Raw genomic sequence first — 24333 nt, 5'->3', positions numbered from 1 at the left:
TCTCAGTTGTAGTGGACTAGATTTATAAGTGGAAATACTCTGTAGAAGCACCTAAAATTTTCAACCAAAGTACAGAGAGCGGACCTGGACAGGTGATTGGGCCGCTCCGTGTCGCGCGCCACAGAGGCGCACGGGCGAGATTTCAGCCGTCACGAGCGTTCACGGACTTCACGTGCACGCGGGATTAAGCGGGCTGCCGGTGAGAGTGAGGACGCCGACAGAACAGGCACATCCTCGGCCGTTGGTCCCCTGAGTGGTGGAAGATCTCCGGGAAGATGTCTGTGATGAGTCCGGACCGAGAAACCAGGAGCTAACGGCAGCGAGAGCCTCGACCGTTGGATGTTGAGTGTAAAAGTTTCCCTTCGGACGGTTGCTTGTGATCTGAGGGGATTAAACCACCGAGAGGGACAGGTGTCCTCTCACGTCAGCAGCCCTTCTCCCCTCTCCATCCCCCGCTAGACTGCAGCACCACCCGGGCTCGGAGTGTCCCGTCCCGGTTGTTCTCTTTTCTTTTTGTACGAAGCTGGACTTTTCCGAGCCATGTTGTGGACGAAGTGGCTCGTCCTGCTGCTCTGCTGGGGGGCCACAAGCGGCGAGCAGCAGGCGCCTGAGCGGGACGCGGCCCCGGCTGAACTGCGGGCGGACCCCCGCAGGCAGCGCTCCCCTCCGCCGGTGGAGCCGTTGGATTTTGGGTTTGTACCGGCGGCGGTTTATGATACCCACGCTTACTACGAGCCAGGGGCCATAGGGATCCTCTTCCACATGGTCCACGCTTTTCTCTACGTGATCCAGCCGAACCCCTTTCCCAAAGGTGAGATTAACGTCCCTCCTCTTACTCCCCTCTTCCCCCTCCATGCTCAGGACAGGACACAGGAAAATACTTTGTGCTTTAGTTTTTGTTCTGGAGAAAAGTCATTCTTAGTAAACACAGGTTACCTCAAATTCCCATTAAGTAACATTTAGGCTAATGTAAACTGTGTGTGCGCGCGCGTGGCTGTAACAGGTGTTACACTAAATTCTGTGACCTGATTAAGAGTTTTAGCTTTATTGTCGCTGCAGATGTTTTCTAATGGCCACATGCTGTGAACCTCTGGAATTTAGATATATAATTAAGATAATTATAACATAAGATAAGATAGAACTTTACTCATCCTAAAGAAATTGGTTTTTGTGCCACAGGTGCTCAGTTTATGTAGAAAAGTAAAATAAAATAAGAGAAAATAAATATGCATGTAGAAAAAGTTATAAAAAAGTACTAATACCTCACCTGCCTGTACTTTGTAACACTGTCAGTCTTTAACCTAAAGCTATAGCTAAATATTACCTAACATGGGGGTTGAGACCCACCTAAGAGGTCCCAAAATAAAACTGATGGGGTAAGAAGATTATTTAAGTGATAAAAGAGATAAAAACGTTCAATGACATTACTGTATTTTTGCTTTTTTATAATATGCTGGATATTTTGACATCTCCAGGCTTCAGACTAATCCTTCAAATGAAACAATCTGAGAAGAAAACTAATTCTTTGGACATAAACTGCTCACAGCTCATGTCCACACTGTGGTGAGGGCTTCACTTTGGTTTATTTTAAGTGCTCACAAAGTTGGAAACCAGTGGCCGAGCTGTGTATCTCACATCACACTCTCCGACTGACCGGTTATTACGTCATAAACTAAACAGCAAAGTCCAAAAAAAATGTTGAAGAGCTCAAAGAGTGGCAGGAGTTATTTCCACACTGCTGCTGTCTGCTCGTCAAGTGTGAGTCTGTATGATATCTGTGAAGGTTCTCAGTCACCCAGGTCCTGGTTATCCAAAGAGGGCCCAAACGAGGGCAGCTGGACTCGGTTCTAGAAATGTGTACCATATCATAGGTGACTTCACGCATGACTCCCAAAAAACACTCCTCAGGTGCTAATTAATACGCTGCAGAGTCAAAAGAGCATACCTGTGCACGGAGGCGCGAGCCCGTTGAGAGCATAAATCGAGCAGATTAATGGGATCCATAGCTGTCGTAACCCATAACTGATCCTCTCAGGGCCCATGATTTAACATTATGGAGGTGATTACCGGGTGATCAGGTCTGGGACATAATCAATACATACGTAATGAATGTTGCTTTCTTGGCCCCCTGGTGTTGTGCAGTAACATAGTAATGGCTATATAGAGCTACAACCAACGTAAAGTGGTTTGTTTGTGTGCTATATGTACAACTATGAGTGGTCACGTTGGAGGATGACACAGTGCAATAGGATTGAAGGTTTTAAGTTGCTGCCATTTTGGTGACCAAGGTTAGGGCCGCTGGCTGGGTAATCAATTAGCAAATCAGCGATTAGAGGCGGCTTTCTCGGTCACCTGCATCACTACATAATACCTTAATCCACTGGACCATATGCTGCTGCTGCCAGGGACTTTCCAGTATGATTCACTGTCACAGACACGCACAGGTAGAGACCACCTGGGTGTCATGTCACACAGTCCCGCATCGCATATCATATCACAGAGATCAAACACACGCACATACCTGGAGGTTGGTCATTACGCTGTTAATAGCTGCGTTACTCAACAGGGTGAGGTTTGCCAGGTTTAGATGACCAGGATGCTACCTATTTTAACATGCCAGCATGTTACTCAAACAGCTCAAACATATTTGCTAAGACAAATAAAGCTGTTTTAAACTTTAACTGGCAGAACAGAGCCGATACGTACAGTATGACACATAAGAGACTGAATTAATAAACTCTGAATAAAGTGTTTAAAAGCTGAACTTCTTAATTTAACATTTAAAATTATGCTAATCATGATAGCTTTGGACAATTAACTTTTAAAGAAATTGTACTTATGGTCACATTTTTTGTTCACTCTATACAGAGTTCACCTGTTTGCACTTTTATTAGTATTTGCAGACAGATATTCTACTGTCTCTTACAGCTGTGTGAGATAACAGAAGCTCTTTACTAATGTGAGTTCAAACTGCTTACACTACATGTTAGTAAGGCGCCTGTAGGACGGGACTTGTTATAATGGTTACTGGCATGACTTGGTCATTGGATCTGTCATAACCATCAGCATTTAAATTGTTTTTGTCAGATCAGTTGTTGGTTAAGACCTAAAAAACCCTTTTAGGTGTGTTAAACTGTCTGTACATGACTTATGGAGTTATTGTGAAGGTTAGGTTGAAAAAAATACAGCCGTAAAATCAAGAAAAGTTCTTTAAGATGAGAAAAACAGTATAACAGGAAACAGGTTTGGACATATTGTGGGTTAGAAACGTTGTTTGGTCTTTAGTCACCATTCACATGACCACAGCTACAGACAGTACATATTCCCCAAGCCACTGTTACATAGAACCACTTAAATAAGTGTTCTGTTGCAAGTTTATGATGGTCAAGATTGCATCCCATAATCAAGAATTAGTGCTTATTGATTATTTTTGATGCCCAAATGCAGTTTTCTCTTGAGGCGTTGTAAACCCGACAAGCCAGCAACATCAGAGCATCATCTCGCTGAATTAACCTAGTTAGCATCTCTGACGAGGAAACACACAACATTAAACTTACAGAAACGCTACAGAAGGGCCGCTGAACAAGCACGAGGTGGGAACATACCACAGCAGCATGCCAAATAAATATTACATCTTCTATAGTTTTACTGGCGAGGGTTACGTCTCTGCAAATGTTGTCTCTCCCCCGAAACTTGGAAAAAATCTGTCCGATTTTTGTCGAATAAAGGCTTGTTTGCGATCCAAGATTATTTCACTGTGCTTTAAGAAGTGTTTGTTGCCCCATCAAATAATGTTTCCCTCGGTGCTGCTGTCCATGGTCGAGCTTACGACTTATACTTAGCTTTTGCAGAGGTGACTGGTTGGGGTCAGGGCTAGGGTTGAGCTGAGAAAGTCATATTGATGTTAGGGAGACGGTCGATTGCTCTGACTGATTGGTGCATTGTCTAATTTTAATGTGGCACAAAGCCTGCGGCAAAATCTCCACAAATCCCAGTTACATTATTAATGTAGTTCATTTTTCAGGTTTCCAGTCGAGCTGCTTGCATCTGAGCGCGATGATGGCCTCTGTTCGTTCCTGACCGGCTCTGACTCGTCCTAATCTGAACTCCCTCGTTTACGATGAAGAAACATTTTTGTTCACTGTGTGAGGAGGCAGCATCTTATCCCTCTGATACACACAGGGTAGATTAGAGGATTAGCATCCACAGGGCTAATGCTAACACTGCGCAGCCACTGCTGCTACAGATGGCATTGTCGCACACACGCGCACACAAATTTGCGAGCACATACGGGCAGGCACACATATGCACTCGTACTGAAAGTGGGTCATAGCCCTGGGGTTTGTCTGTTTGCCTTAATTACTGCGATTGGTAGTCGGCAGGTTGTTTATCAGGAAGCAAATGTCATCAAACACTTTGCAAATCTGCATCTTATATTGCAGCTACCATACAACTTTCATGCACTTCTTCTCGCATGTATTGATAAAGAAATTAACTCTTTGCGAGCAAGGACCTCACAGTGTCAGCATATACTTTGGGTGTCTCCTGTAGAGCTGAAACACAAGACACATTAGTTAATTCAGAAGACAAGTGACAGAAAATAGATGGGCAACAATCTATTAATCAATTAATTGTTAAAGTAGTTTTTTAAGCAAAAATGACAAAAGTTCACTGCTTCTTACGTCTCTAATGTTTCTTAATATTCGTAGTTTTATGATAATACACTACATATCTTTGTGTTTTCACTTTTTTCTGCTATTTTATGGATGAAACTCGATTTATCTAGGAAATTATTTGCAGATTAACCGATAATGAAAATGATTGTTGCAGTCTCTTGTCTTGTCTTGAAATATAATTTCTTTTGGGTGGTGTCTCATGAAGTGTCCAGTTCAACTGGGGGGAAAAAGACATCCACATAATCCTCTTAGTTGTTTTGCTTCACCTCACAGTGGGCTGTGTAACTTTCTTTAGCTCCTGGTGCCATGAAAATACATGCTGTACTTACAGTCTCGAGTACTACTGAGAAAAAAAAACTGTACAGTTAAAAGTACTTAAAGTAACCTGACATGACTTATATCATAACAATAGCACCTTTTGAATTACAGCCCACGTCATCACATCCTGTTAACAGCGTGGCTTGTAAATAAAAAATAAAGTAAAGGTGTGACCCCAGACTCCACAATCTCACTTTGTCACCCCAATGTTAAACCGTCAGTCAAGACTGTGTCCATATGCTGTCCCATGGTAACTTAAAAGCAGTGGTTCCCTACCCGGGGATCAGGACTCCTGATTAACTGCTTTGGAAAGAAAACACGTTTGGCTTTTCTACTGTTTGCTCCTCTCTTGTGACATAATGGATAGTCCTACCTTTTCAAATCTCAAGGGTGCCTCAAATGGCGAGCCACTGAGCACCGCTGTATGAAAATTAAGCGAATAATGTAGTTTGGAACAATAGCTACATAATATCTTTAGTTTCCGCCACCATTGTCACCTTATTCCTCTGACTGTCCTCTGTTATTCTTCTTCTCCATAGCATTTTTCCAGTAGGGTAACTGTGATCTAACTTGCTTCCTCTAAAGGGAGTTCAAAGTGTTAAGATCATCACTATCCAGAGGGCTGGAGAGACTCTTTAGGCTACAATCGCAGAATGAACCCTTGTCATCACCCCCACTGAATATTTGAAAATACTGAAAATTATGCTTATTCAACACTGTGGCTACAGAAAACATCCATCTTGAGGGAAAATGAGCATTTCTGGCAGTTAAATTCAAGTTACAGCTGTGTTTTAATCCTTTCTGTAGTTCTACTATGAAGACTAATCCACGATTAACCATGTCAGGGAGTGGATGCACTGATTGTTTCACTCTTTTCTGTATGCGGGGATGAGAGTGTTTACCCTAAATAAAGCGTATAATGTAAAAAGCAGAGGTGTCGCTGGGTTGCGTAAGGCTCTGTCAACACCTTCCAGTAATCTCTCAGAGCAGGTCAGTGTAGAGGATTGCACTAGCCTATATTTACACATTACAGTAAGAGGGTTGTATGTTCTAACTACAGTTAACTAGCAGCAGTGTGTGATGGTTTGCTGCTGACATTTCTATTCTTACAGCGGCCTGTATGCATGGACACGTGTGTGTTTGCTTCATTTTCTTTTACCAAAGTAAAATGCTAACTGGGCTTTCGTTAAAGGCCTTTGATTATGAAACAGTCAAGAGACACGCTCAGAATATTCACTAAAAAGTTGGTTTATCGAAACTAGCTTTTCACAACAGACACTGAAAAACATGAAAATGTCCCACTTTCTGTGCAGAAAACATATGAGCCTGCAAAAAAAAAATGTTCCTCTCTCAGACTGTTGCTGCGGACTCATTAGTTCAAGTTGGGCAGTGGTCTCTTCATCCTTTCAAGTCTAATTCTGACGGTTGTTTATCCCCCTCCTCTTCCTTTCATTTGCAGTAGCTACCTCTTATATTGGGTCACTGAACTAAGCTGTCTAAGCTTAACTGCCCTTGGTGGCTAATGCTAACTAAGTAGCTGAGCAACAGCAGGTGGCATCGCCACAACTCAGATATGCTTATATGCTGCATCTGCAGAGTTGACAGAGATAGATGTCTTCACCCCGCATGAAGCTCTGAGGTCTCCTGCAGGTGAACCGCTTTTGTAAACAATTAGCAACGATTTGAGAGAAGTAAGGCAGCCACCTCTCGGCAGGAGGTGAAGATGGTGTTGAGAGGATTATCCATATGGTCGCAAAAATATCCAGAATCTCACTTCCTGTTATTCAACACAGAGGATTATTCAGAAACATTTTTACTTTCGCAAATTACCAGGAATTTAAAGCGCAAACTGAAAGCCTCACATGATTTAGAGGCAGTCGGTTTGCAGCCAATCGTTCAGCTAAGTAAATCTCACTAGACACTCAAAGGAGTGTCGTCTTTTGAGTGTCTAGTGAGATTTATTATAGCACACTCAATAACTTTGTCTAATTGTGCCTGTTTGCCTTTGTTTTGATAGGAGTCAATACACAGAGAGCTCAAAGGATTCATGAATAAGTTGAAAATTTGTCGTCTGAATGCTGAATTTTCTCTAATTTTTGCTTCTCGAATGTGCACATTTGCTGCTTTTGTCATACACAAGACCCAGACCCCTGTAAAGATGCCAGAATGGGCTCTGGGGTATTATAATGGGATATTTTCACTATTTTTGGACATTTTATTAACAAAATGATTCATTGTTTAAACGAGAAAATAACTGGGAGGTCAATCGGTAATGAAGTTAATTGTTAGTTGCAGCCCTGCATGAAAAGGGACAGAGGGGGGATGTTTAGTGCACAAAGACAGGAATAGTACTTAAATTCACAGCATTTACTGGAACATTTTCAAACGTGGGAAAACAATGATGACAAAAATGTAACACGTGTTTCCTCACCTCACCTGAGGGTCAGCAGGTGTGCAAGCAGAAGGCGAAACAGACACAGAGCACACACAGAGTGTGTGTGTGTCAGCATCCACATGCTGCTGTAAACTGGCCTCCATCTGCCTGTCATGTGCACTGCTGACACCTTCAGTGCCAACCCTTCCACACAGCCTTGCTGTATGACATTATTCCATCCTTCAAAGAGAAAAGAAATGCACATGTCATCACCTTAATCTTCCTTTTGCTTTGATTTGAGAGATCTGAGAGACGTATAACACCGGAAAATATTGCCTTTACTATCTATGCAGCTTCAAACAAGTAGTGCTCGGTGTTCATATGGAGCTTATGATTGTGTCAGTGGTAGAAAAACTATTCAGAGGTTTTAGTTAAGTAAAAGTACCAATGCCACCATTACCAATTGTGTGTATGTGTGTGTGTGTGTGAAGGAGTGTTTACCTGCTGAGTAACAGTGCGGATGAGTCGCCTCCAGGTAGGCTTAGTGTTGGCTGACCTATATAAACACACAGACAGCTGGACTCAGCTGCAGTCCTCGTTGGCAGTTCAAATCACTTCAGCAAAACACACAGCTGTTAAATATCTGAATTCACACATACTGCCAAACTATAAACAATGAATCTGCATAATCTGTGTTGTCTGCTCATGAACATTATATTATTACTGCACAGTTTGTGCAGATTGAAAGCTTTGTGCACTTCACGGCTCACCTATCTGCTCTATTTTTTCAGATCTGATCGTTCAAGTTATTCAACAGAACATGGGAGGAATCAAAATAGAAGAATGGAGAAAGGTACGTTTGATTGTTGTTGCAAACTGTAAAAGAATGCAAGAAATTTCATTCATTCTTCATCACATTTTATGGCCTTAAAGTGAAAGAGAAAAAATGTATACGAAATATAACTTGTAAAGCTTCATTATTGTGCAATATTAAGTCTTTCCAATACTTTGGACACATTTATTTATTTAAAAGGGTCCCCATGAGCTGATGCTATTGTCACCAGCTCGTCCTCCTGGGGTCTGAAATCCATCATATTCACCACGTACATATGCATCATCACATTTGTGTTTACTTTCAACTTTATTCCAATGTACATTCATTTCTGACTCTGCTTACCAGTGAGGGGACGTTTGGATGAAGATTAATTAGTCTCAGAATTAGTCTCATGAGTCTGAGTCTCAGGGGCAAACACCAGGACACAGGAACAGTGGGAATCACTTAGACTGTATCTGTGATGTTAGCAGACATTTGGTTTGAACTGAACTTCTTATCAGTAACTGAACTTTTTTTCTTCCTTGACTCTCGATGTTGCCTTCACTTCCCTCTTCAGAAATTGGAATTCTGCTGCCTCCTAATCTCTTGGCTGTCACACTGACCTTGTTTTGTTTCTCTTTGTTTTCCTCTTGCTGTGGCTTTGTGCGTGAATATCTGCGTGCATGCATGTGCGCTTGTTTTCCTGCATGCGTCGGTGTGCACGTGCTACGGGGTTACAGCCAGAAAATGTGGTCCTGTTGCTGCAGGTAAACTCCTCACAACAGTGCGCTGAAATCTCACACAATGCAAACAAACTACGATGTTTAAAAAAAGAGACGATGTGAGGGTGAATGATGATTCAATGAATCCTGTCCTCCTGCAGTGGATCTACTACGAGGTGGGATTCCTCGTGTGCACGACCATCGGTGTCCTGTTCGTGGTCCTCACCCCCATCATAGGCATGTGTTTCTGTGTGTGTCGATGCTGTGAGAACTGCGGCGGGGAGATGCACCAGAGACAGAGGAAGAACATCGACTGTCAGAGGGGTTTCTTCACTGCCTCGCTCATCGCCACCTCCATCTTCATCATGTGAGTCATCATCATCTTCTCTTTAGTCTCTGTCATCTTGTTTATCTGACTTTTTTCCTTTCATGAGAGAAATTAAAGTATTATTAGAGTGAAAGGTAAAGTCACTACACTGCTAATTGTTAAATTTCCATTTTACTCAGCGGTATCAGATCAAAAGTAAACATAATTTCATTGTAAAATAATTTTGTACTGCAAGAAATTACGCAAAACCTTCTTCTTCCCTGTCAAAACATGTTGCCTACATTACCCACAATGCTACTTGATTGCTGAAAGTTTTGAAGAATTGGTGTTTGATGCTAATAGAAGCTAATGTAGCCTGTAGCACAGCTCCCTCTGGAGCCACAAATGGCTTTACACAACTTTTTGCACACTTGCAGTAGTGCTCTCCAACACCTGCGAACAGACTTAGTGTGTAAAATCTTTAACCACATCTGCTCGCACACTGACGATGACTGACACGACTGACATGTGTGCGGTACACCTGCCGTGGAGCAAACAGGTGCTCGCTCAGAGAAACACGATCCAAAGTGTGTGGGACAGTTAGGAGTTACTGATATCACTTGGCTGACTGTGAGAGGCCTCTCTGTCTGAATGAGCGCTTTCACATCACAAACATGCATGCTCACGCACACACAAACACACACACACACACACATATGCATACATAGAGCACTTTGTGGCCATTTGGAGATGTGGAGATATTACCCGATCAGGGTTTTGTTATTATGATTCCTTTATAATCTCTCACACAGAGGGTTCTTTCAGTTATCTGGCAGGTACTTACCTTAAAAAGGTCTAAAATAATATGATTCTTGTCAGGAATAGCCAAAATGTGCAGCAGTTTACAAAAACAGGTGAAATTTTGCTTTTCATCAGCGCAGCACCTTGGCAGACTTTATAACTCTTCATTATTTTCTTAACTGCTGCTTTCTGTGTCACATTTTTAGCCTTTGAAATCCACATTTTAACATGGAGATATAATAAAAAAAATAAAATAACAATAACAATAACAATCATATTCCCCCAAATGTAGCTGAGAAATGTGACTTTGCAGGCCGGTCACATCCTTCATCAGTGACTTTTGAAGCACATGCAGCAGAAATACATGTTAATGTAGCCATGCTCCCCTCTGCTGGTGAATACAGGTCGGTGCACTTCTTCACTTCACTTACCTGATCCTGTGTTTGTGTGTGTGTGTGTGTGTGTGTGTGTGCGTGTGCGTGTGTGTGTTTCAGTCTGGGAGTACTTATTGCCTATGCTGCGAACCATAATGTCAGCTCCCAGATTAAGAGCACTCGGCGGTTCATCAACACCAATATGAGAGACCTGAAAACGTTTGCTAACAACACACCTGCGGTAAGCTTTCACACACACACACACACACACACACACACACACACGCACACATTTCCATGTAAAAGACATATAAATCAAAATTCATTTTCAATGTGCACTGTCTGTTTTCTGTTTCAGCAAATTGATTACCTGACAGGCCAGTACACCACAGCAAAGAACAAAGTCCTGTCAGAACTCGACAGTAGGTTGAACTCAGACTGTTTACATGCAGAATTTGTCTCATGTCTCTCACTGTGTTCGCCTGTGTCTACCTGAGTTTATCTGTATAACTGTAGTATTGCCAAGAAACAGTCTGATCATCCCTGATCAATGCCCTGACAGACATTGGACCTTTGCTGGGTGGGAGGATCCACAGTCAGCTGGAGAAAGAGGTGGTTCCCTCATTGGACACTGCGCTGCGAATGGCAGGAGGTAACACACATGATCATGTATTACCTCTGAATACGATTCAATTCAAACAGCTGAGACTTAGTATGACAATGCAGTGCTGATGGCTGCTGAGCTGAAAAATATTTCTGTCACCACATCTGATTGGTGATATTTATGTCAAAGGATTATTTTAAAGATGAACCTTTTCAGCCATGAGACATTTTTGTGACAATGTAAAATGTTTTATGTCACAAAAGCTGCTCAGAAACTTCAAAACCTCTGAACAGTTAAACTTTATTGCTTCATTTTAAACACAAAATCATTTTTATTATGTTGAAAGCTACAATAGACGGACGTTATAAAACACTTCTTATTTTTGCTGAACTAAAAGTCAGATTGCAGGATATATCTAATTGTCATCATGTGAACTGTTGCCACATTTATTGGCTGATGCTACATGCTCTCTTTTTACATGCAGTTTGCTTTTGTTACTACAGAGCCCTTAAGTGTCTTTTAAGGCCACATCCTCACCACTTTTTAACTTTCCCTTTTTCCTCTATGATTCTCTCATACTTCCTTTTACCTAAAGCAAAAGTTGAGAATGCCATCAAAGGTAATTACGGCTGATCTGAGTTCGGTGTTTCAGTGCTTGTGACTCAGTGTCAGTGGATCCAGTGTTGTGCCCTGTGCAACGTCTTGTCAGTCAGTGTTAGGTTGGTCTGTTGTGGTTGCATGAATTGTGAATGTATATTAATATAAATCCATACAAAACAGCACACTATTGTATATTACTGTAAGAAAAGTATATATTTATTGAATTTTTTTGAACTTTTGGTTAAATTTCATCCGTCTTCTCTCTCCTGTAGCCATGCGGGAGACTAAAGAGGCCCTGGAGAACGTCAGCTCCTCCTTGGAGGTTCTTCAGGAGGGGACGGGGAAAGTTCAGGCCAGCCTGTCGGAGGAGCGCGCCTCTCTGTCCAACACCCTGTCGGACCCCGCCTGCACTAACGGAGCGGTGTCTCACACCTGTAACAGCATCCGCTCCACGCTGTCCCAGCTGGGAGTCAACGCTGACTTCTCCAGGGTACAGAGGAACTAAAAACTGCCTGACACGTGAAATGAGTGGAAACAAGCATTTTAACCCACGTTCCCTGTTTTTCTCTTTTTGCGTGTCAGCTCCCAGATGTCAGTCATGCCTTGGCCAACATCAACACCGTCCTGAGAACAGACCTCAGCAACATAGTACAAAAGGTTCGTCTCTGTCTCCAGCCCGTCATCATCCTCCTGGTCACGTTCTTTTTCATCCATCATACAGAAAAAAAGCACATCTTTTCTCTCTTCCTGTCCACCTCCAGGGTTACTCGTCATTTAACGACACACCAAGGCTGGTTAAAGAACAAACTAAAAACATTGTCTCAGGTACACAAGTGTCTGTTTGTGTGCTGTATGTACTGTATGTTTAGTTTGCCAAACAAATGAAGCTGTTATCCTCTTCACAAAGTCTGACCGTAGTATTTCACTTCCATATTTTTTCTCTCACCTTCACCTGCCTTCATGTGGATGATGAAACTACAGCTCTACCTCGTAAGTCCTGCTGTGTCCCTTTTCACTCTCTGTTCTGTTTCCCCCTTTCTTAATTTTGTCACCTGTGAGGTGGATGACCTTCGAGATGAAAGCACTGATTCACGTTGCTGTCTGGTTTTTTTTGTTTGTAGGGGTAAAAGGCATGCTGGATAAGATTGGTACAGAGATCAACGGCTTCGCCAAGATGTTCCCAGTGGAAGCTTCTCTGAGCAATTTCACCATTTTCCTCAACCAAGAACAGAAAAAAATTGAGTCCTTTTACCCACAGATTGACCAAATGGATTTCTACAGGTTTGTCTCTGTACATTTATTATTAGATTGTGTGAACAAAAATCTGTCACATTACTGGGACAAAAGCTATGATCGATGTTTCTTATAATAACAATGTATAAAGAGCCGATGTGAGAACAATGCAGGGATGAACATGTAGAGATTTATCACCTGAATCTGCTGGTCCCCTTGGCTGGTCTGACCTGCAACTTTACTGTTTTGGTTCAACCAAATGCTCTAAAAACCTACTGTACACTTCCTGCTCAGCACCAAACTGCAGACAGATGCAGTTATTTACTAGGTAGTGGAGCGTTTAGAGAGAGTGAATATTTGACTTAGATTCACCAGGTGACCAGAAACACGACTCCGAATGAAAGCTAATGTTGCTCCATAACCGCAGGATGTTTGAATAAGCAACCGTTTGCTAACCAGTTCGATGCGTCTGTGCTGCAGGTGGATCGGCTGTGTTGCCGTGCTCTGCATGATCGTCCTGGTCCTGGCCTTCAACGTCCTCGGACTGCTGTGCGGCACCTGTGGCTACGACAAGCAAGCTACACCAACAACCCGAGGCTGCCTGTCGAACACCGGCGGCAACCTGCTAATGGCGTACGTTACCAAGACAACACTATACAGTGAATAAGGAGTGATTTTCTCATCGCAATCAATTATTATAAACTTCTAAAGCTAATACTGGCTGCAATCGATTGGACCAGTTTCAGAGCTCTGCTATTGTGCGTGCAGTCTCGCTGCTACTTATTAGATTATTTAATGTGTAGATACAGATTATTCTGTATCTGTACATTAAAGAATCTCTCCTAAGATGCAGTTGAGACTGACACAGTATATTCACAGTATATTTCCTATTTATAGGAAGATTTGAATAGATACGGTCTAGGCTAAGTTCCGTTTCATACACCCTCAGGCCCCACAGTTTAACATTTTTGCAGCTTTGTCCCTTTGCCAGTAAAAAGTTATTCTTGGCAGGTACTTTTTTAGGTTGCCAGTTACTGACAAGTGAGCCAGCAACTTCAAATTGGAACCTGAATGTTGGTTAATTATAGTAAAGGAGCCTATAAGATAACTGATGTTTCCCACACTCTGTCTCTTGCTCTTTCAGTGGGGTGGGTTTCACTTTCATCTTTGCCTGGGTGCTGATGGGCATCGTGACCACCCTGTTTGTTGTTGGTGGCAACGTTGAGAAGCTGATCTGTGAACCGCTGGCTAACCGGCAGTTGTTCAAGGTACTGAATAGAAACTCTCTCCCTTCCTGAATCGTCTTATTTTCACTCTCTGCCTCGCTCTGTGTTTATCTTGGAGAGTTTTATCTGGGCAGGATAGTGTTAGGTTACAGACAGCACTGTAGCTCTGTGCTAATGAATATGCATGTGTGTGTGTGTTTGTGTGTGTGTGTGTGTGTGTGTGTGTCTGTAGATCATAGACACACCATTCTTGGTTCATCCCGAGAAGAGGAACTTCCTTCCTGGGATGCTGTTTCAGAATCCGAACATTGACTTGACTCTGGGAAGCATGTACAGGTAACATGCCTGCAGCTAATGCTGTGCACACTGTGCATAAAGCTCATTGTGTTTTATCCTAACTTGGACTTTATGCATTTGCACATCCAAAAGATGTTTGTTTTCTGTTCCAAGAAGGCATTATTTACTGCAATATGCAGAATGTGCATGTGGTAATAGAGAGTGAAGAGAAATGCTAATGAACTGCTTATTATCTGTCAAAATAACAGATGAATAGGGAAACTATTGTTTTTTATGCAAAATGCATTTTTGGGATGCTATTTGAACCCTGTTTTCTTGGTATAATCACTTCACAATCACACTACTTTTGTAATGTTAGAAATAAACACTAATGAATTCCCACATTTCTAAAGATAAAAACCTAAAATAACAAGCTGTACAAATACACAAACATTTACAGTGGAGGAGCTTCAGTGTGTGACCATGCTGTATATGTGCCGTAGGGAGTGCTATGAGAACAATGGCCTGTACCATGCTCTGCAGCTGGAGACCATGTTCAACATCAACTCCTTCCTCAACAGAACTGTGGTAAATGTCACTTTCCTGTGTAGGAACTGCTGATAAAAATCTGTATTAGTGGTGCATTTTTGGAGTAAGATGAATAACAACCTGGTAACTTCTGAGTTTTCAATGTGTGTGTCACAACAGTACAACAGGGACCTGGCCAAAGTGTTTGACAGCGTGCAGGTCGACCTGCAGGACATCACGCTGCTGGAGCAGGCCGGCAGAGACAACCTCATCAACTTCGCCAACTCTGGAGTTGGACAGATTGACTACGAGGCCTACCTGGCTGAGGTAATCTGTGTGTGTGTGTGTGGTGCTTGTATCGTATCACATGTGTGGGAATTCTCCTCCGATATGGGGACATGACAAGCAGATCCCCTCAACTTATGCAGTGAGACCTGGTTTTTGGTCAAAGTTAAACTTCCAGTAATTAATGTGAGTGAATAAAATATTCACACAGGTCACAAGAAGTCAAAGTGTTGTTCTCTTTGTATGTGATTGTTGCTCCTTTGTGTCAAGGTTATTATAATAACTATATTATAAAACTAAACATAAGTATAACTTGTGATATGAAATTATTATAGAAATAACATTTCAGGAAAAAAGTTATTTTATTTATTTATTTATTTATTTATTTATTCTTGTTATTATCATTTACTTCAGAAAAGATACAATGTTTTCAACTCTCATTTTTGTCAATTTGCACGACACAAAGGGAATAGTTTATTTGCTAATCCTAAACAACATCCACCTGACAACCTTAACTGGAGAAATTAAGGTGAAAACTGAAAGCTGTGCAAACTTTATTACCCCTGCTTCACGAGTGACAGCCTTTGTTTTGTTGCTTTAGGTAAATAAGGGAGTCACTCTCGTGGATCTGTTGTCCTTCTCTGCTGACCTGGAGGCTCAGGCCGACCAACTGGTGAGTCGCACCTTTATCACTCCTACAAATTACGGCAGCGGCATGACTGCTGTTTTCATTCAAACGACAAAATCAGAAAGAAACATGACAACAGCGTTATGTTTTCCACACAATGTTTTCCACATTGCTTGGATTTACGATAATGGAGGATTTCGAGGATAACCATGCTGAGGACAGCGATGCAGGTCAAACTTAAAGTACACAGAGTATCAACTTATGCTGCAGAAGTACTGCAAACCTCTCTGGGGTTCTTCACAGACCTAAACTGAATCATCCACATCCTAATATCCCTGTAGATTGTTCATACAGCTGGAAATAATTTGGGTCAATCGGTTTAGTTTGTTATGCTCATTTGATTGATTTGCATGTTGCAGACTACAGGAATGAGATCTACAATATAAAACACTCTTTAACCAACAAGTCCAAATATACAGTCAGGCAGCTCCTCTGGAAAATGATTTTGCTTTAACCTCTGCGATCGGACTTTTTGGCCTGAACAAGCTGCCCTTTCACCCTGAACACACACACACACATTTATGGCACATGGTACACATAGTACAGGAAGTGTGCCATTTAAAGGCACATGGGACATGCCACAGAAAGATTAGTGTGTGTATGTATTTCTAAGGAAGGAAACAATAATAAATCATTGAGTTAATGATCATTGCCTTATTATCCTGAAGATTTTATCATCTTGAGTCAGTTACTGTGGCAACTCAGTGACCTGCAACCGAAGCAAACTGCAATATCCTTTGCACATTGTGTGTGTGTTTGTTTGTGTACAGCCACGAGGTGCTCTGGAGAACGCACTGAAAGGACATGCCAGCAGTATCAGACAAATTCACAGAGAACATGTGGTTCCCATGGAGCAAGCAATGGTAATTACCCCCCTCACAACACTAATACCACACACATTAAACACCTGCACATCATATATTATAATTATAAAATTATTATTATAAAATACACACAGATCCGATCACTATGTCCAAAAAACAAGTTTTTGAACTGCATGTATATATTACTTCATAGCAACAGCAGCTTCATGCAGCACTTTGGAGCAAACAGCATTTTGTTCTGTGGTTTTGTCAGATTAAAGGGGTTTAACCTTTCTGGGGAAAGATTGTTGATATTTGAACTCAACACTCAAACACATACACCCCTCCCTTCACGTGGGCGAGTAATTTAATGTTACCTGATACTCAAATCACCACCAAACATTACGTTAGCAGAACATAGCAACGCAGAAACAGAGCAACCTCCCCACCCGTCTTCAGTTTTTTTGCTCTGCTGACCGTCTCCTCTGTGGCTGTTTGCCTGCAAACTGCCCGTCTTCACAGTTTGATTACCCGTTAGCATGCGCCAGATTTACCGTCCCTCTCGCACCCCACCATCTCACAGATCACAAAACAGTGAAGCATGCATTTTAACCCAATATTGTAGACAAAGGACATAACGTTGGTCAACATATTGTCAACTTTCCTTCTCTTCTCTTCTTCTTTTGTTAAATGGTGACAGAAATATGTCAGAGCGCGGGTAAGCCGCTGTTGAGACACAGCGATGTGAAAGTGTGTGTGTTTGTCGTAGCAGTGTTGTTCATGTCGTGGCAGCGTTGATGTGGTGGGGTCGTTGTTAATGAGTACTGAGACGTGCAGTCATGCTTTGTTTGCTAACGCTTTGTCTTCTCACACAGAGCACCCTGAGCCAGAGCATCAAGCAGCTGCAGAGGATGTCCAGCGACCTGCCGGTGAGGAAGCACACTCATGAAAACACTCTAGTACAACAGTTATACTGTTTGTAACAGGCAGTTTACTTTACCATCATATGGACTTGTGTGATTTACTACAGCCTCTTCTTACTACTAACCAAATGCAGAAAACGTCTTCTTAACTTCTGTATTGTTCACTGAACAGGTCAAGGTCACAAATATCCTGAGTGCCATCGATGCAGCAGAGTACCTCATCACTCATAACGCCTCCCATGTGGTGAAACAGGTGAAGAAATGCCATCAGAATTACACTGTATGACCAATACAGTATGTAACTGAATACACACATGTGGATACCTCATCGTCCTTTTTGTTTCTTGCCACATTTGTTATGTTAGATGACACTTTTATCAGTCCTTCAGCTCAGTCCAGGCTCCTTTTTCTCTTATTTAAACTAGACATTTTAAATAATCACACTAAACAACAATCCAAGCTTGATTAAGCTGAGCAGAAGCAGCACTACAAAGGCAAGATAGTTAAGATATTCTTGTTGGACACTTTAAGCGGACTGCAGTCGAACATGTTTTCTTCTCTGTTGGTGTCTAGGAAACAAAAGGCTACATTCAGAGCTTGGTGGGATACTTCAAACAGTACACAGACTGGGTTAAAAACTCGGTGAGTATGCTCCCTCTGATTCAAGATTCAAGATTGTCTTTATTATCACCGAGCACAGCATGTCAGTGAAATTTGTATTGCAACCCCCATGTTAGAAACAATAAGAAATATAAGAAAGTAATAATAAAATAAAATAAAGATACTAGAATAAACTAAACCAACATGCAGATAAAAATATGTGTAAATGCAATAAAAATATACTCAACAGCAGCTGAAATAAATATACTAAAATGTATATAGTGCAAAATGGCTGACCATTTAGTTAAGCATGTGTGTACCTAAAAGTTAAGTACACCGAAGGTGCAGGTGAAGGTGTAAAATGTTGCATAGTGTTGAAGTCTCCTTTGAAAGATTATGGGTTAATGACTTACAGTAAATCCATTACTGTAAGGTGCAAACTGCTCACTGGAAACCCAAAAAAGTGTTTCTAAAATGCTGCTGTCTTTACAATCAGCATGTTCAGATGTTCAGGAAGAAGTTGACTGATTGTAACTAGATTATTTTAACAGTCCAAGAGGTCACTTTGATTTAAATTTGAAGTCTGTCATGAGACGGTTGAGGAGAGATCAGTCAGCAGGAACTGAAGTGTCCATAAGAGAAGAATCTTTCCACTGTTACTACAGCAAGTTCTGGTTTCCTGTCATTGATACACACACCGTAATCTGTACCTCTGGTTTTGTTTTTATGTTTTTTTAAGTATATACTGCATGTGTGTATGTGTCCCTCTACAGTTGACTGCAGAGGTGGCCCAGTGCAAACCCATCAGTAACCTTGTGGACAGCATGGAGATAGTAGCATGCAGCTTCATAATGGATTCAGTGGTAAGGCACCAGAACACTGCAGTTACCTGCAGTGTGTGCATGTGTGTGTGTGTGTGTATGTGTGTGTGTGAATGCGCACAAGTGTGATAGAGACTCGTCTTCCATTTCGGGGAAAAACTGCAAGTCCTCATATTGTAAATCATTAAATTTTAGGAAATTAAGGTAAGTCAATTTTGTATCTTCTGAAGTGATGCAAATACGTGTGTGTGTGTGTGTGTGTGTGCGCGTGTGTGTGGAAGGCTGCTGAGGTGCACTGATTCACTTCACAGCTATATGTACAGTACATCATGTTCCGTATGTATTTGGATTTCACTTCCACTCGAAGTATAAACGGCTCTTTGACGGCTTGAGCGGGCTGTTGGTTTGTGGGAGTGATAAAGACTGGGGAGTCAATCGGCCACACGTATGAGAACAGCATGTTCTCAATGCTCCGACACACTCCTTTACACACACTGAGATGAGATAGAGGCTGTTTCGAGACGGGACAGGAAGTTATATACGCATAGACTCTAAACTGTTTTCAGTCCGGCCCTGAGAAGTGGTAAAGTTTCATATTTCCATGTCAGCTATATATCATGCACATCAGTTTGTGAGACTAAAGAGCTCGAACAAGCCCCATACTGTGGTCAGATTTTATATATCACTGCTCCAGCAGAGCCTGCAGCCACTGACAGAAGTGCATGTGTGTTTTTATTTATAGGCTCTGTCCTATTTATGCTGGTGATGTTTACATTTCTCGTGCATCCGGGTGTGTGTGCCTTTGTGTGAAGTATAGCAGGAAAAATCTGCAGGGCTGCAACTAACAGTTATTTTCATTATCAGTTATTCCGTCCATTTTTTATTTGGTCTTTTCAGTGTTCAAAATGTCCAAAACACAGACAGGACCACAAACACAAAGGCGCATAATGATACATTCACTGTTCAACCTAGCAATGGTGCATGCAAGAAAAATCATTATTTCCCGGAGTCCAGCTTCACTTTGCTTCATTTGTTGTGAGCAAAACCAAAAGATATTCAAATGAAGTTTGTCATTTGAGCAGTGGTGGAGTGTTTTATAGCATTTTATACTGCTTTCACTGATTTAACTACATTTCTGATACAAATATTTTATGCTTTCTTACAGCACTACATTTATCTGTAGTTACAATACTTTATTGATTTTACATGCAAAACGTGATAGATTAATAAATTATGATGCAGTGATATATTAAACTACTCACTTTATAGAGTTGTCTCAATTAGGTCCACCTCCTCCAGCTATAACACACAAATGCTGGCTAAAATGCATCAACACCAAAAACATAATAACCCATTACTATGGTACTTTCATTATTGATACTTCAAGTACAACACACAGTGTTATCGCTGCTTTTGACTTCCTACTTTAGCTTTAAAGTGTGTTTTAGAGAGAAAAGTGTTTAATTGAGCGTGACAGGGATGAATCAAAGCTTAACTGGAGAAAAGTGTGAAAAATGATCTTGTAAACATGTTTGGTTTTTTTTCAGAACACGTTCTGGTTCGGTCTGGGAGGCTGCTGTGTCCTCCTCATCCCCAGTATCATCTTCTCCGTCAAACTGGCCAAGTATTACAGAAGGATGGACACAGAGGACGTCTTTGAAGAGTGAGTCCAAACTCTTTTATACGTACTGTGTAGCCGTAGACAGAAATGTTGTAGTTTTTTCTGAATCTTTTCTGTAGATCAAGAGAAAATTAATTGATCATCTTCTCTGCTTTTTTCTGTCATTATTCCTTCTCATGGTCCTTGATTCTCTTCATATTTTCTCCTCCTGTTATTTCCGCTCGCTCTCCAGCTCCTCGTATCCGTGGCTTGTTGCACTTTGATGTTTGTCTGCTCTTAACGCCTCTTTCGTCCTCCTCCACGTGCCCCCTCCGTCTTCGGTATGGGACATTTCACGCCTTTGGATCTCTTTCACGTCTTTCTTGCATCAGAAATCACAAGCACGCTCTTCCTCTCTTTGCACGGATCTTCATCTCATCTCTCCTCGCTGTCCGAGGATCGCTCCATCCTGGTCGCTTTGAGTCCTCCCCTTCTCCTTCTCACCTGTCCGCCCTCGCTCTTGTGTTGCAGTATGGGTAATACAGGTAATCATGGTGACCAAGTGTGCGATATCCACGGAAACCTCGCTGTGCTCAGGTACGAGCAGCGTCTCTGCTTGCTTGAATGCCGCGGTCTTAATTGGTGGAGGGTTATTTTTGTGTGTATGATTGAGAGTCTGTGATACGTGTTGCTACATTTCTCCACAGATGTTAAATTTATAAAGAATCCCCCATATGTGTGTATGTATGTATGTACATGTGTGTGTCTGTGCGTGTACATGTAGCTCTCCCTATTACGACACTCTGACCCGGTTCCCTCGGGCCTCCGCTCCCCCAAGCTACTGCAACTGGTTACCTGAAGAAACAGGATGAGGTACTGATCGTCACTCACGACCTTCCACTAACCCTCATCGAACAACGTTAACAAACAACTAAAAGCATCTGAGAACCACCAGCCCTTCAATCATCATTTTTTCTTCTTTCTCAAGAAAAAATCTTGTCAGTGTTTCTTCTGTTTTTTCATCTTCATCCTTCATCCATCACATCATTGTCTCTTTTAGCCGCCGATTCAAATGCCAGGACTCAACATGACAAAAGTTTCTCATGATGGGGTTGGTTTAAGCTGAAGACCCTTCATGTGTCCGGCGTCCATATCGTGTGCAGACAACATGACCGATTGATTTTTGTGTTTGTCCGTGGATTTGTTCAACATGCAGGAGACATCTTTTAAGGAGAACAAGATTTTTATGGTGACAAAGCGTTTACTTGTGTGCTTGACAAGCTGCTGTGTGCGCTGAAAAAAGAGCTTATAAATACAAATACAGCATTAAACATGCTCACAAAATATCAGAAATACAGACCTGGACCGTTTCTGTATTTATTTTGGCGGTGCAACGTTTCTTCTTGTTGGAATATTTGATTATCCTGATATTATTACTAGATTTATGGTAATATATTTTGTTAAATTGTGTACACAAGAGTTTTAAAGTGAAGCCTCTATCTTGAATAGATGACACCCTTTTGTGCCTTTGATTTAGAACATTGTGGCCATCAAGTTAATATTTTTTTCTCCTTTGATCTTCTTGGACATCTGCAGATTTTCACTACAAAGTCAGCTCATGTATTTTATATTTGTACAACTACAGCTTGTTGCAATTTGAAGACAATAGGAATTGAATTTTAAGATGAAAAGGATCTCCAGTTATCGTGTTTTTATTTTTGACTCGCACTAACACACCGGCTTTTCTGAAAATAAGCACTTTCGCAGGTTTTGAGCATGAACGAAAGAAAAAGTCGCTGATAAACTGATTTCATTTTTTGTTTTTCCACAGCGGACAAGAGAGCTGGAACTGATATTTCCCTCGTGGTAAGTGCTCTTCCCTCTACTCCTCATCCTCACTCAGGGTTAATGAAAGAACACACTCTGTATGACGGTTGCAGGTCACTTCTCACATGGCTCCTCTCTTTTATAGGATCACAGGACTTTCCAGCTTTATTATTCAAATCTTTTGACACTTCCAAGAACCAAAGGGAAGAACAGCAACATTCAGGAACTGTGTGGTGAGGGCATCTCAGCCTCCAGTGCCCCTTCAAGCCATTTGACAAGGACCTCTGATGCCAGCCAACTGTAATTTATCAGGTGTTCTCTCATACACACCAGCATGTAGTCACAGCAGTACCACGGCAGTCCTTCTCCTGTCAACTATCAGAGCAATGTTCCTGCATAGCTAGTTTGACCTGTAGAGAATGCATTTGTTTGTATTTGCATGATCAGTTTTAACATACGGTGACACAACTGTACATTTTTTACGCTTTCAAAACTTTTGAAAGTTTTATATATTTTTGTTAATGTTTGTTTTATAAAATGTAAGTAGTTTTTTTTGTAGTGGTAGCCATTTTCTTTTTTTTCTTTTTTCTTTTCTTTGTTAATATTTGTAATATAGCTTTGCATCATTTTGGCTCAACATGTTGCATCGGCCAGGAAATTTGGGAATACTTCATCATTTTGCTAAATACGCTTATTTGCTTTCTTTCTGAAAGTTAGAAGAGACGATGCCACTCTTGTGTCTTTTGGTTGAATACCAGCAGCCAGTAAGCTTCATTTAGCATAAAGACAAAGAGTTTACAGCCATGCTAGCAGTGGTGCTGGGAGCTAAATGCTAACATCAGCATGCTAACAAGCCCATAACGACAATGCTAACATGCTGATTTGTAGATGGTATAATGTTTACCATGTTTGAAGCTTATTTTACAATGTTAGCATCCTAACATTGCTAATTAGCACCAAACAGAGTATATTGTCACAATCAAAGTGCTGGACAAATTAAAAATTTTGACCTGATGGTGGGACTAGATGAAAAGTCAGGTGATCACCAAAGTTATCACAGATCTTCCTCTTGTAACCATGGATATCTGTCGCACATTTTATGGCAATCTGTCTTATATTTGTGGACTAAAAACTAAAAATGTCATCCTCATGTTGGTACTCGAACCAAGCCTTGCCGCTAGCATGGCTGAAAACAATTTGTGGGATCCAGAGTTTATCCTGATCCGATGCTACTACAACAGCCAAAGTGTTGCTTGCTATTCAACACCCACATAAGGTGCGTACACCTACCCCAACAAGGTTTTAAGACAGCTAACAAACAAATATTGTGTCTTTAGGCATTTCTCGCCAGACCATTAGTGAGGGCCTAGTTGCTTGTGGTGTCAGAGGTTTTTTTTTTCTTTGCCATCCTATGGTTTGAGAAATAAAACTCCCAAAAGTCTCTATGGTGTCAGAGGCCTGGTTGAGGAAGGTACACAAAAAATAAATTGAAAATACAGTGGTGTTTGTGCTGATGGTGCAAATCTGTGAATAAACATTTCAGTCCAATAAGTTTTGCTTTTGTTTTTCCTCCATATGCATGCACAGATAGCAGAAAATACACCCACTGAGGAAACTTTCGAAGGCCATAAATCACCAAAATGTTCTTTAAAGTGAGCTTTTATGCTCTTTATATAAGCGCTGAGCCACAGGCAGGAATGAAAAAGGACACGTTTGATGATGTAAGTAAAGAAAATGTTCAGACATCGCCCGAAGCAACTTAGCCTGTGTTGCCAAAACACACAGGAACGTTGAGGATGTTCATGTAATGTATGCAGAGCTGAATACATGCACACAGCGGCTGAGAAGGTTCAGGTCTGTTTTAGGGAGGGGGGGGGTTTGCGGGGAGCGGTGGGGGGCTTAAGGTGGCCTGACGCTGTTGCATCCTATCAGA

At 41.5% G+C, this 24333-nt stretch overlaps 1 protein-coding gene across 2 annotated transcripts; it reads left to right on the top strand.

Moving 5' to 3' along the window:
• Positions 1 to 264: 264 nt before the first annotated feature.
• On the top strand, positions 265 to 23780 carry prom1b (prominin 1 b). Of its 2 annotated transcripts, XM_041933097.1 has the most exons (27): positions 265 to 811; positions 8160 to 8221; positions 8923 to 8949; positions 9066 to 9271; positions 10507 to 10627; positions 10745 to 10808; positions 10949 to 11038; positions 11586 to 11609; positions 11863 to 12080; positions 12173 to 12247; positions 12352 to 12415; positions 12572 to 12580; positions 12712 to 12871; positions 13304 to 13456; positions 13968 to 14091; positions 14282 to 14385; positions 14829 to 14913; positions 15034 to 15180; positions 15740 to 15811; positions 16597 to 16689; positions 17505 to 17558; positions 17725 to 17805; positions 18126 to 18194; positions 18926 to 19015; positions 20521 to 20636; positions 22405 to 22439; positions 22546 to 23780. In XM_041933097.1, exons 1-26 carry the CDS (start codon positions 541 to 543, stop codon positions 22424 to 22426), a joined length of 2601 nt encoding a protein of 866 aa, XP_041789031.1. In that variant the 5' UTR covers positions 265 to 540; the 3' UTR covers positions 22427 to 22439; positions 22546 to 23780. The 2 variants fall into 2 exon arrangements, with proteins under 2 accessions (XP_041789031.1, XP_041789032.1); XM_041933098.1 differs by lacking the exon at positions 11586 to 11609.
• Positions 23781 to 24333: the final 553 nt, after the last annotated feature.

This window comes from Chelmon rostratus, chromosome 3, assembly GCF_017976325.1.
Source record: "Chelmon rostratus isolate fCheRos1 chromosome 3, fCheRos1.pri, whole genome shotgun sequence".
In the NCBI taxonomy this organism is placed as follows: domain Eukaryota; kingdom Metazoa; phylum Chordata; class Actinopteri; order Chaetodontiformes; family Chaetodontidae; genus Chelmon; species Chelmon rostratus.
The sequence above is the reverse complement of the archived record's forward strand: the minus strand, read 5'-3'. Positions and strand labels throughout refer to the sequence as shown.

Coding starts and splice junctions, on each gene's coding strand:
- prom1b (XM_041933097.1), top strand. CDS start 541: ATGTTGTGGACGAAGTGGCTCGTCCTGCTGCTCTGCTGGGGGGCCACA. Junction 19,016..20,520: donor GCTTCATAATGGATTCAGTG/GTAAGGCACCAG, acceptor GTTTTTTTTCAG/AACACGTTCTGGTTCGGTCT. Junction 20,637..22,404: donor ACAGAGGACGTCTTTGAAGA/GTGAGTCCAAAC, acceptor GTTTTTCCACAG/CGGACAAGAGAGCTGGAACT.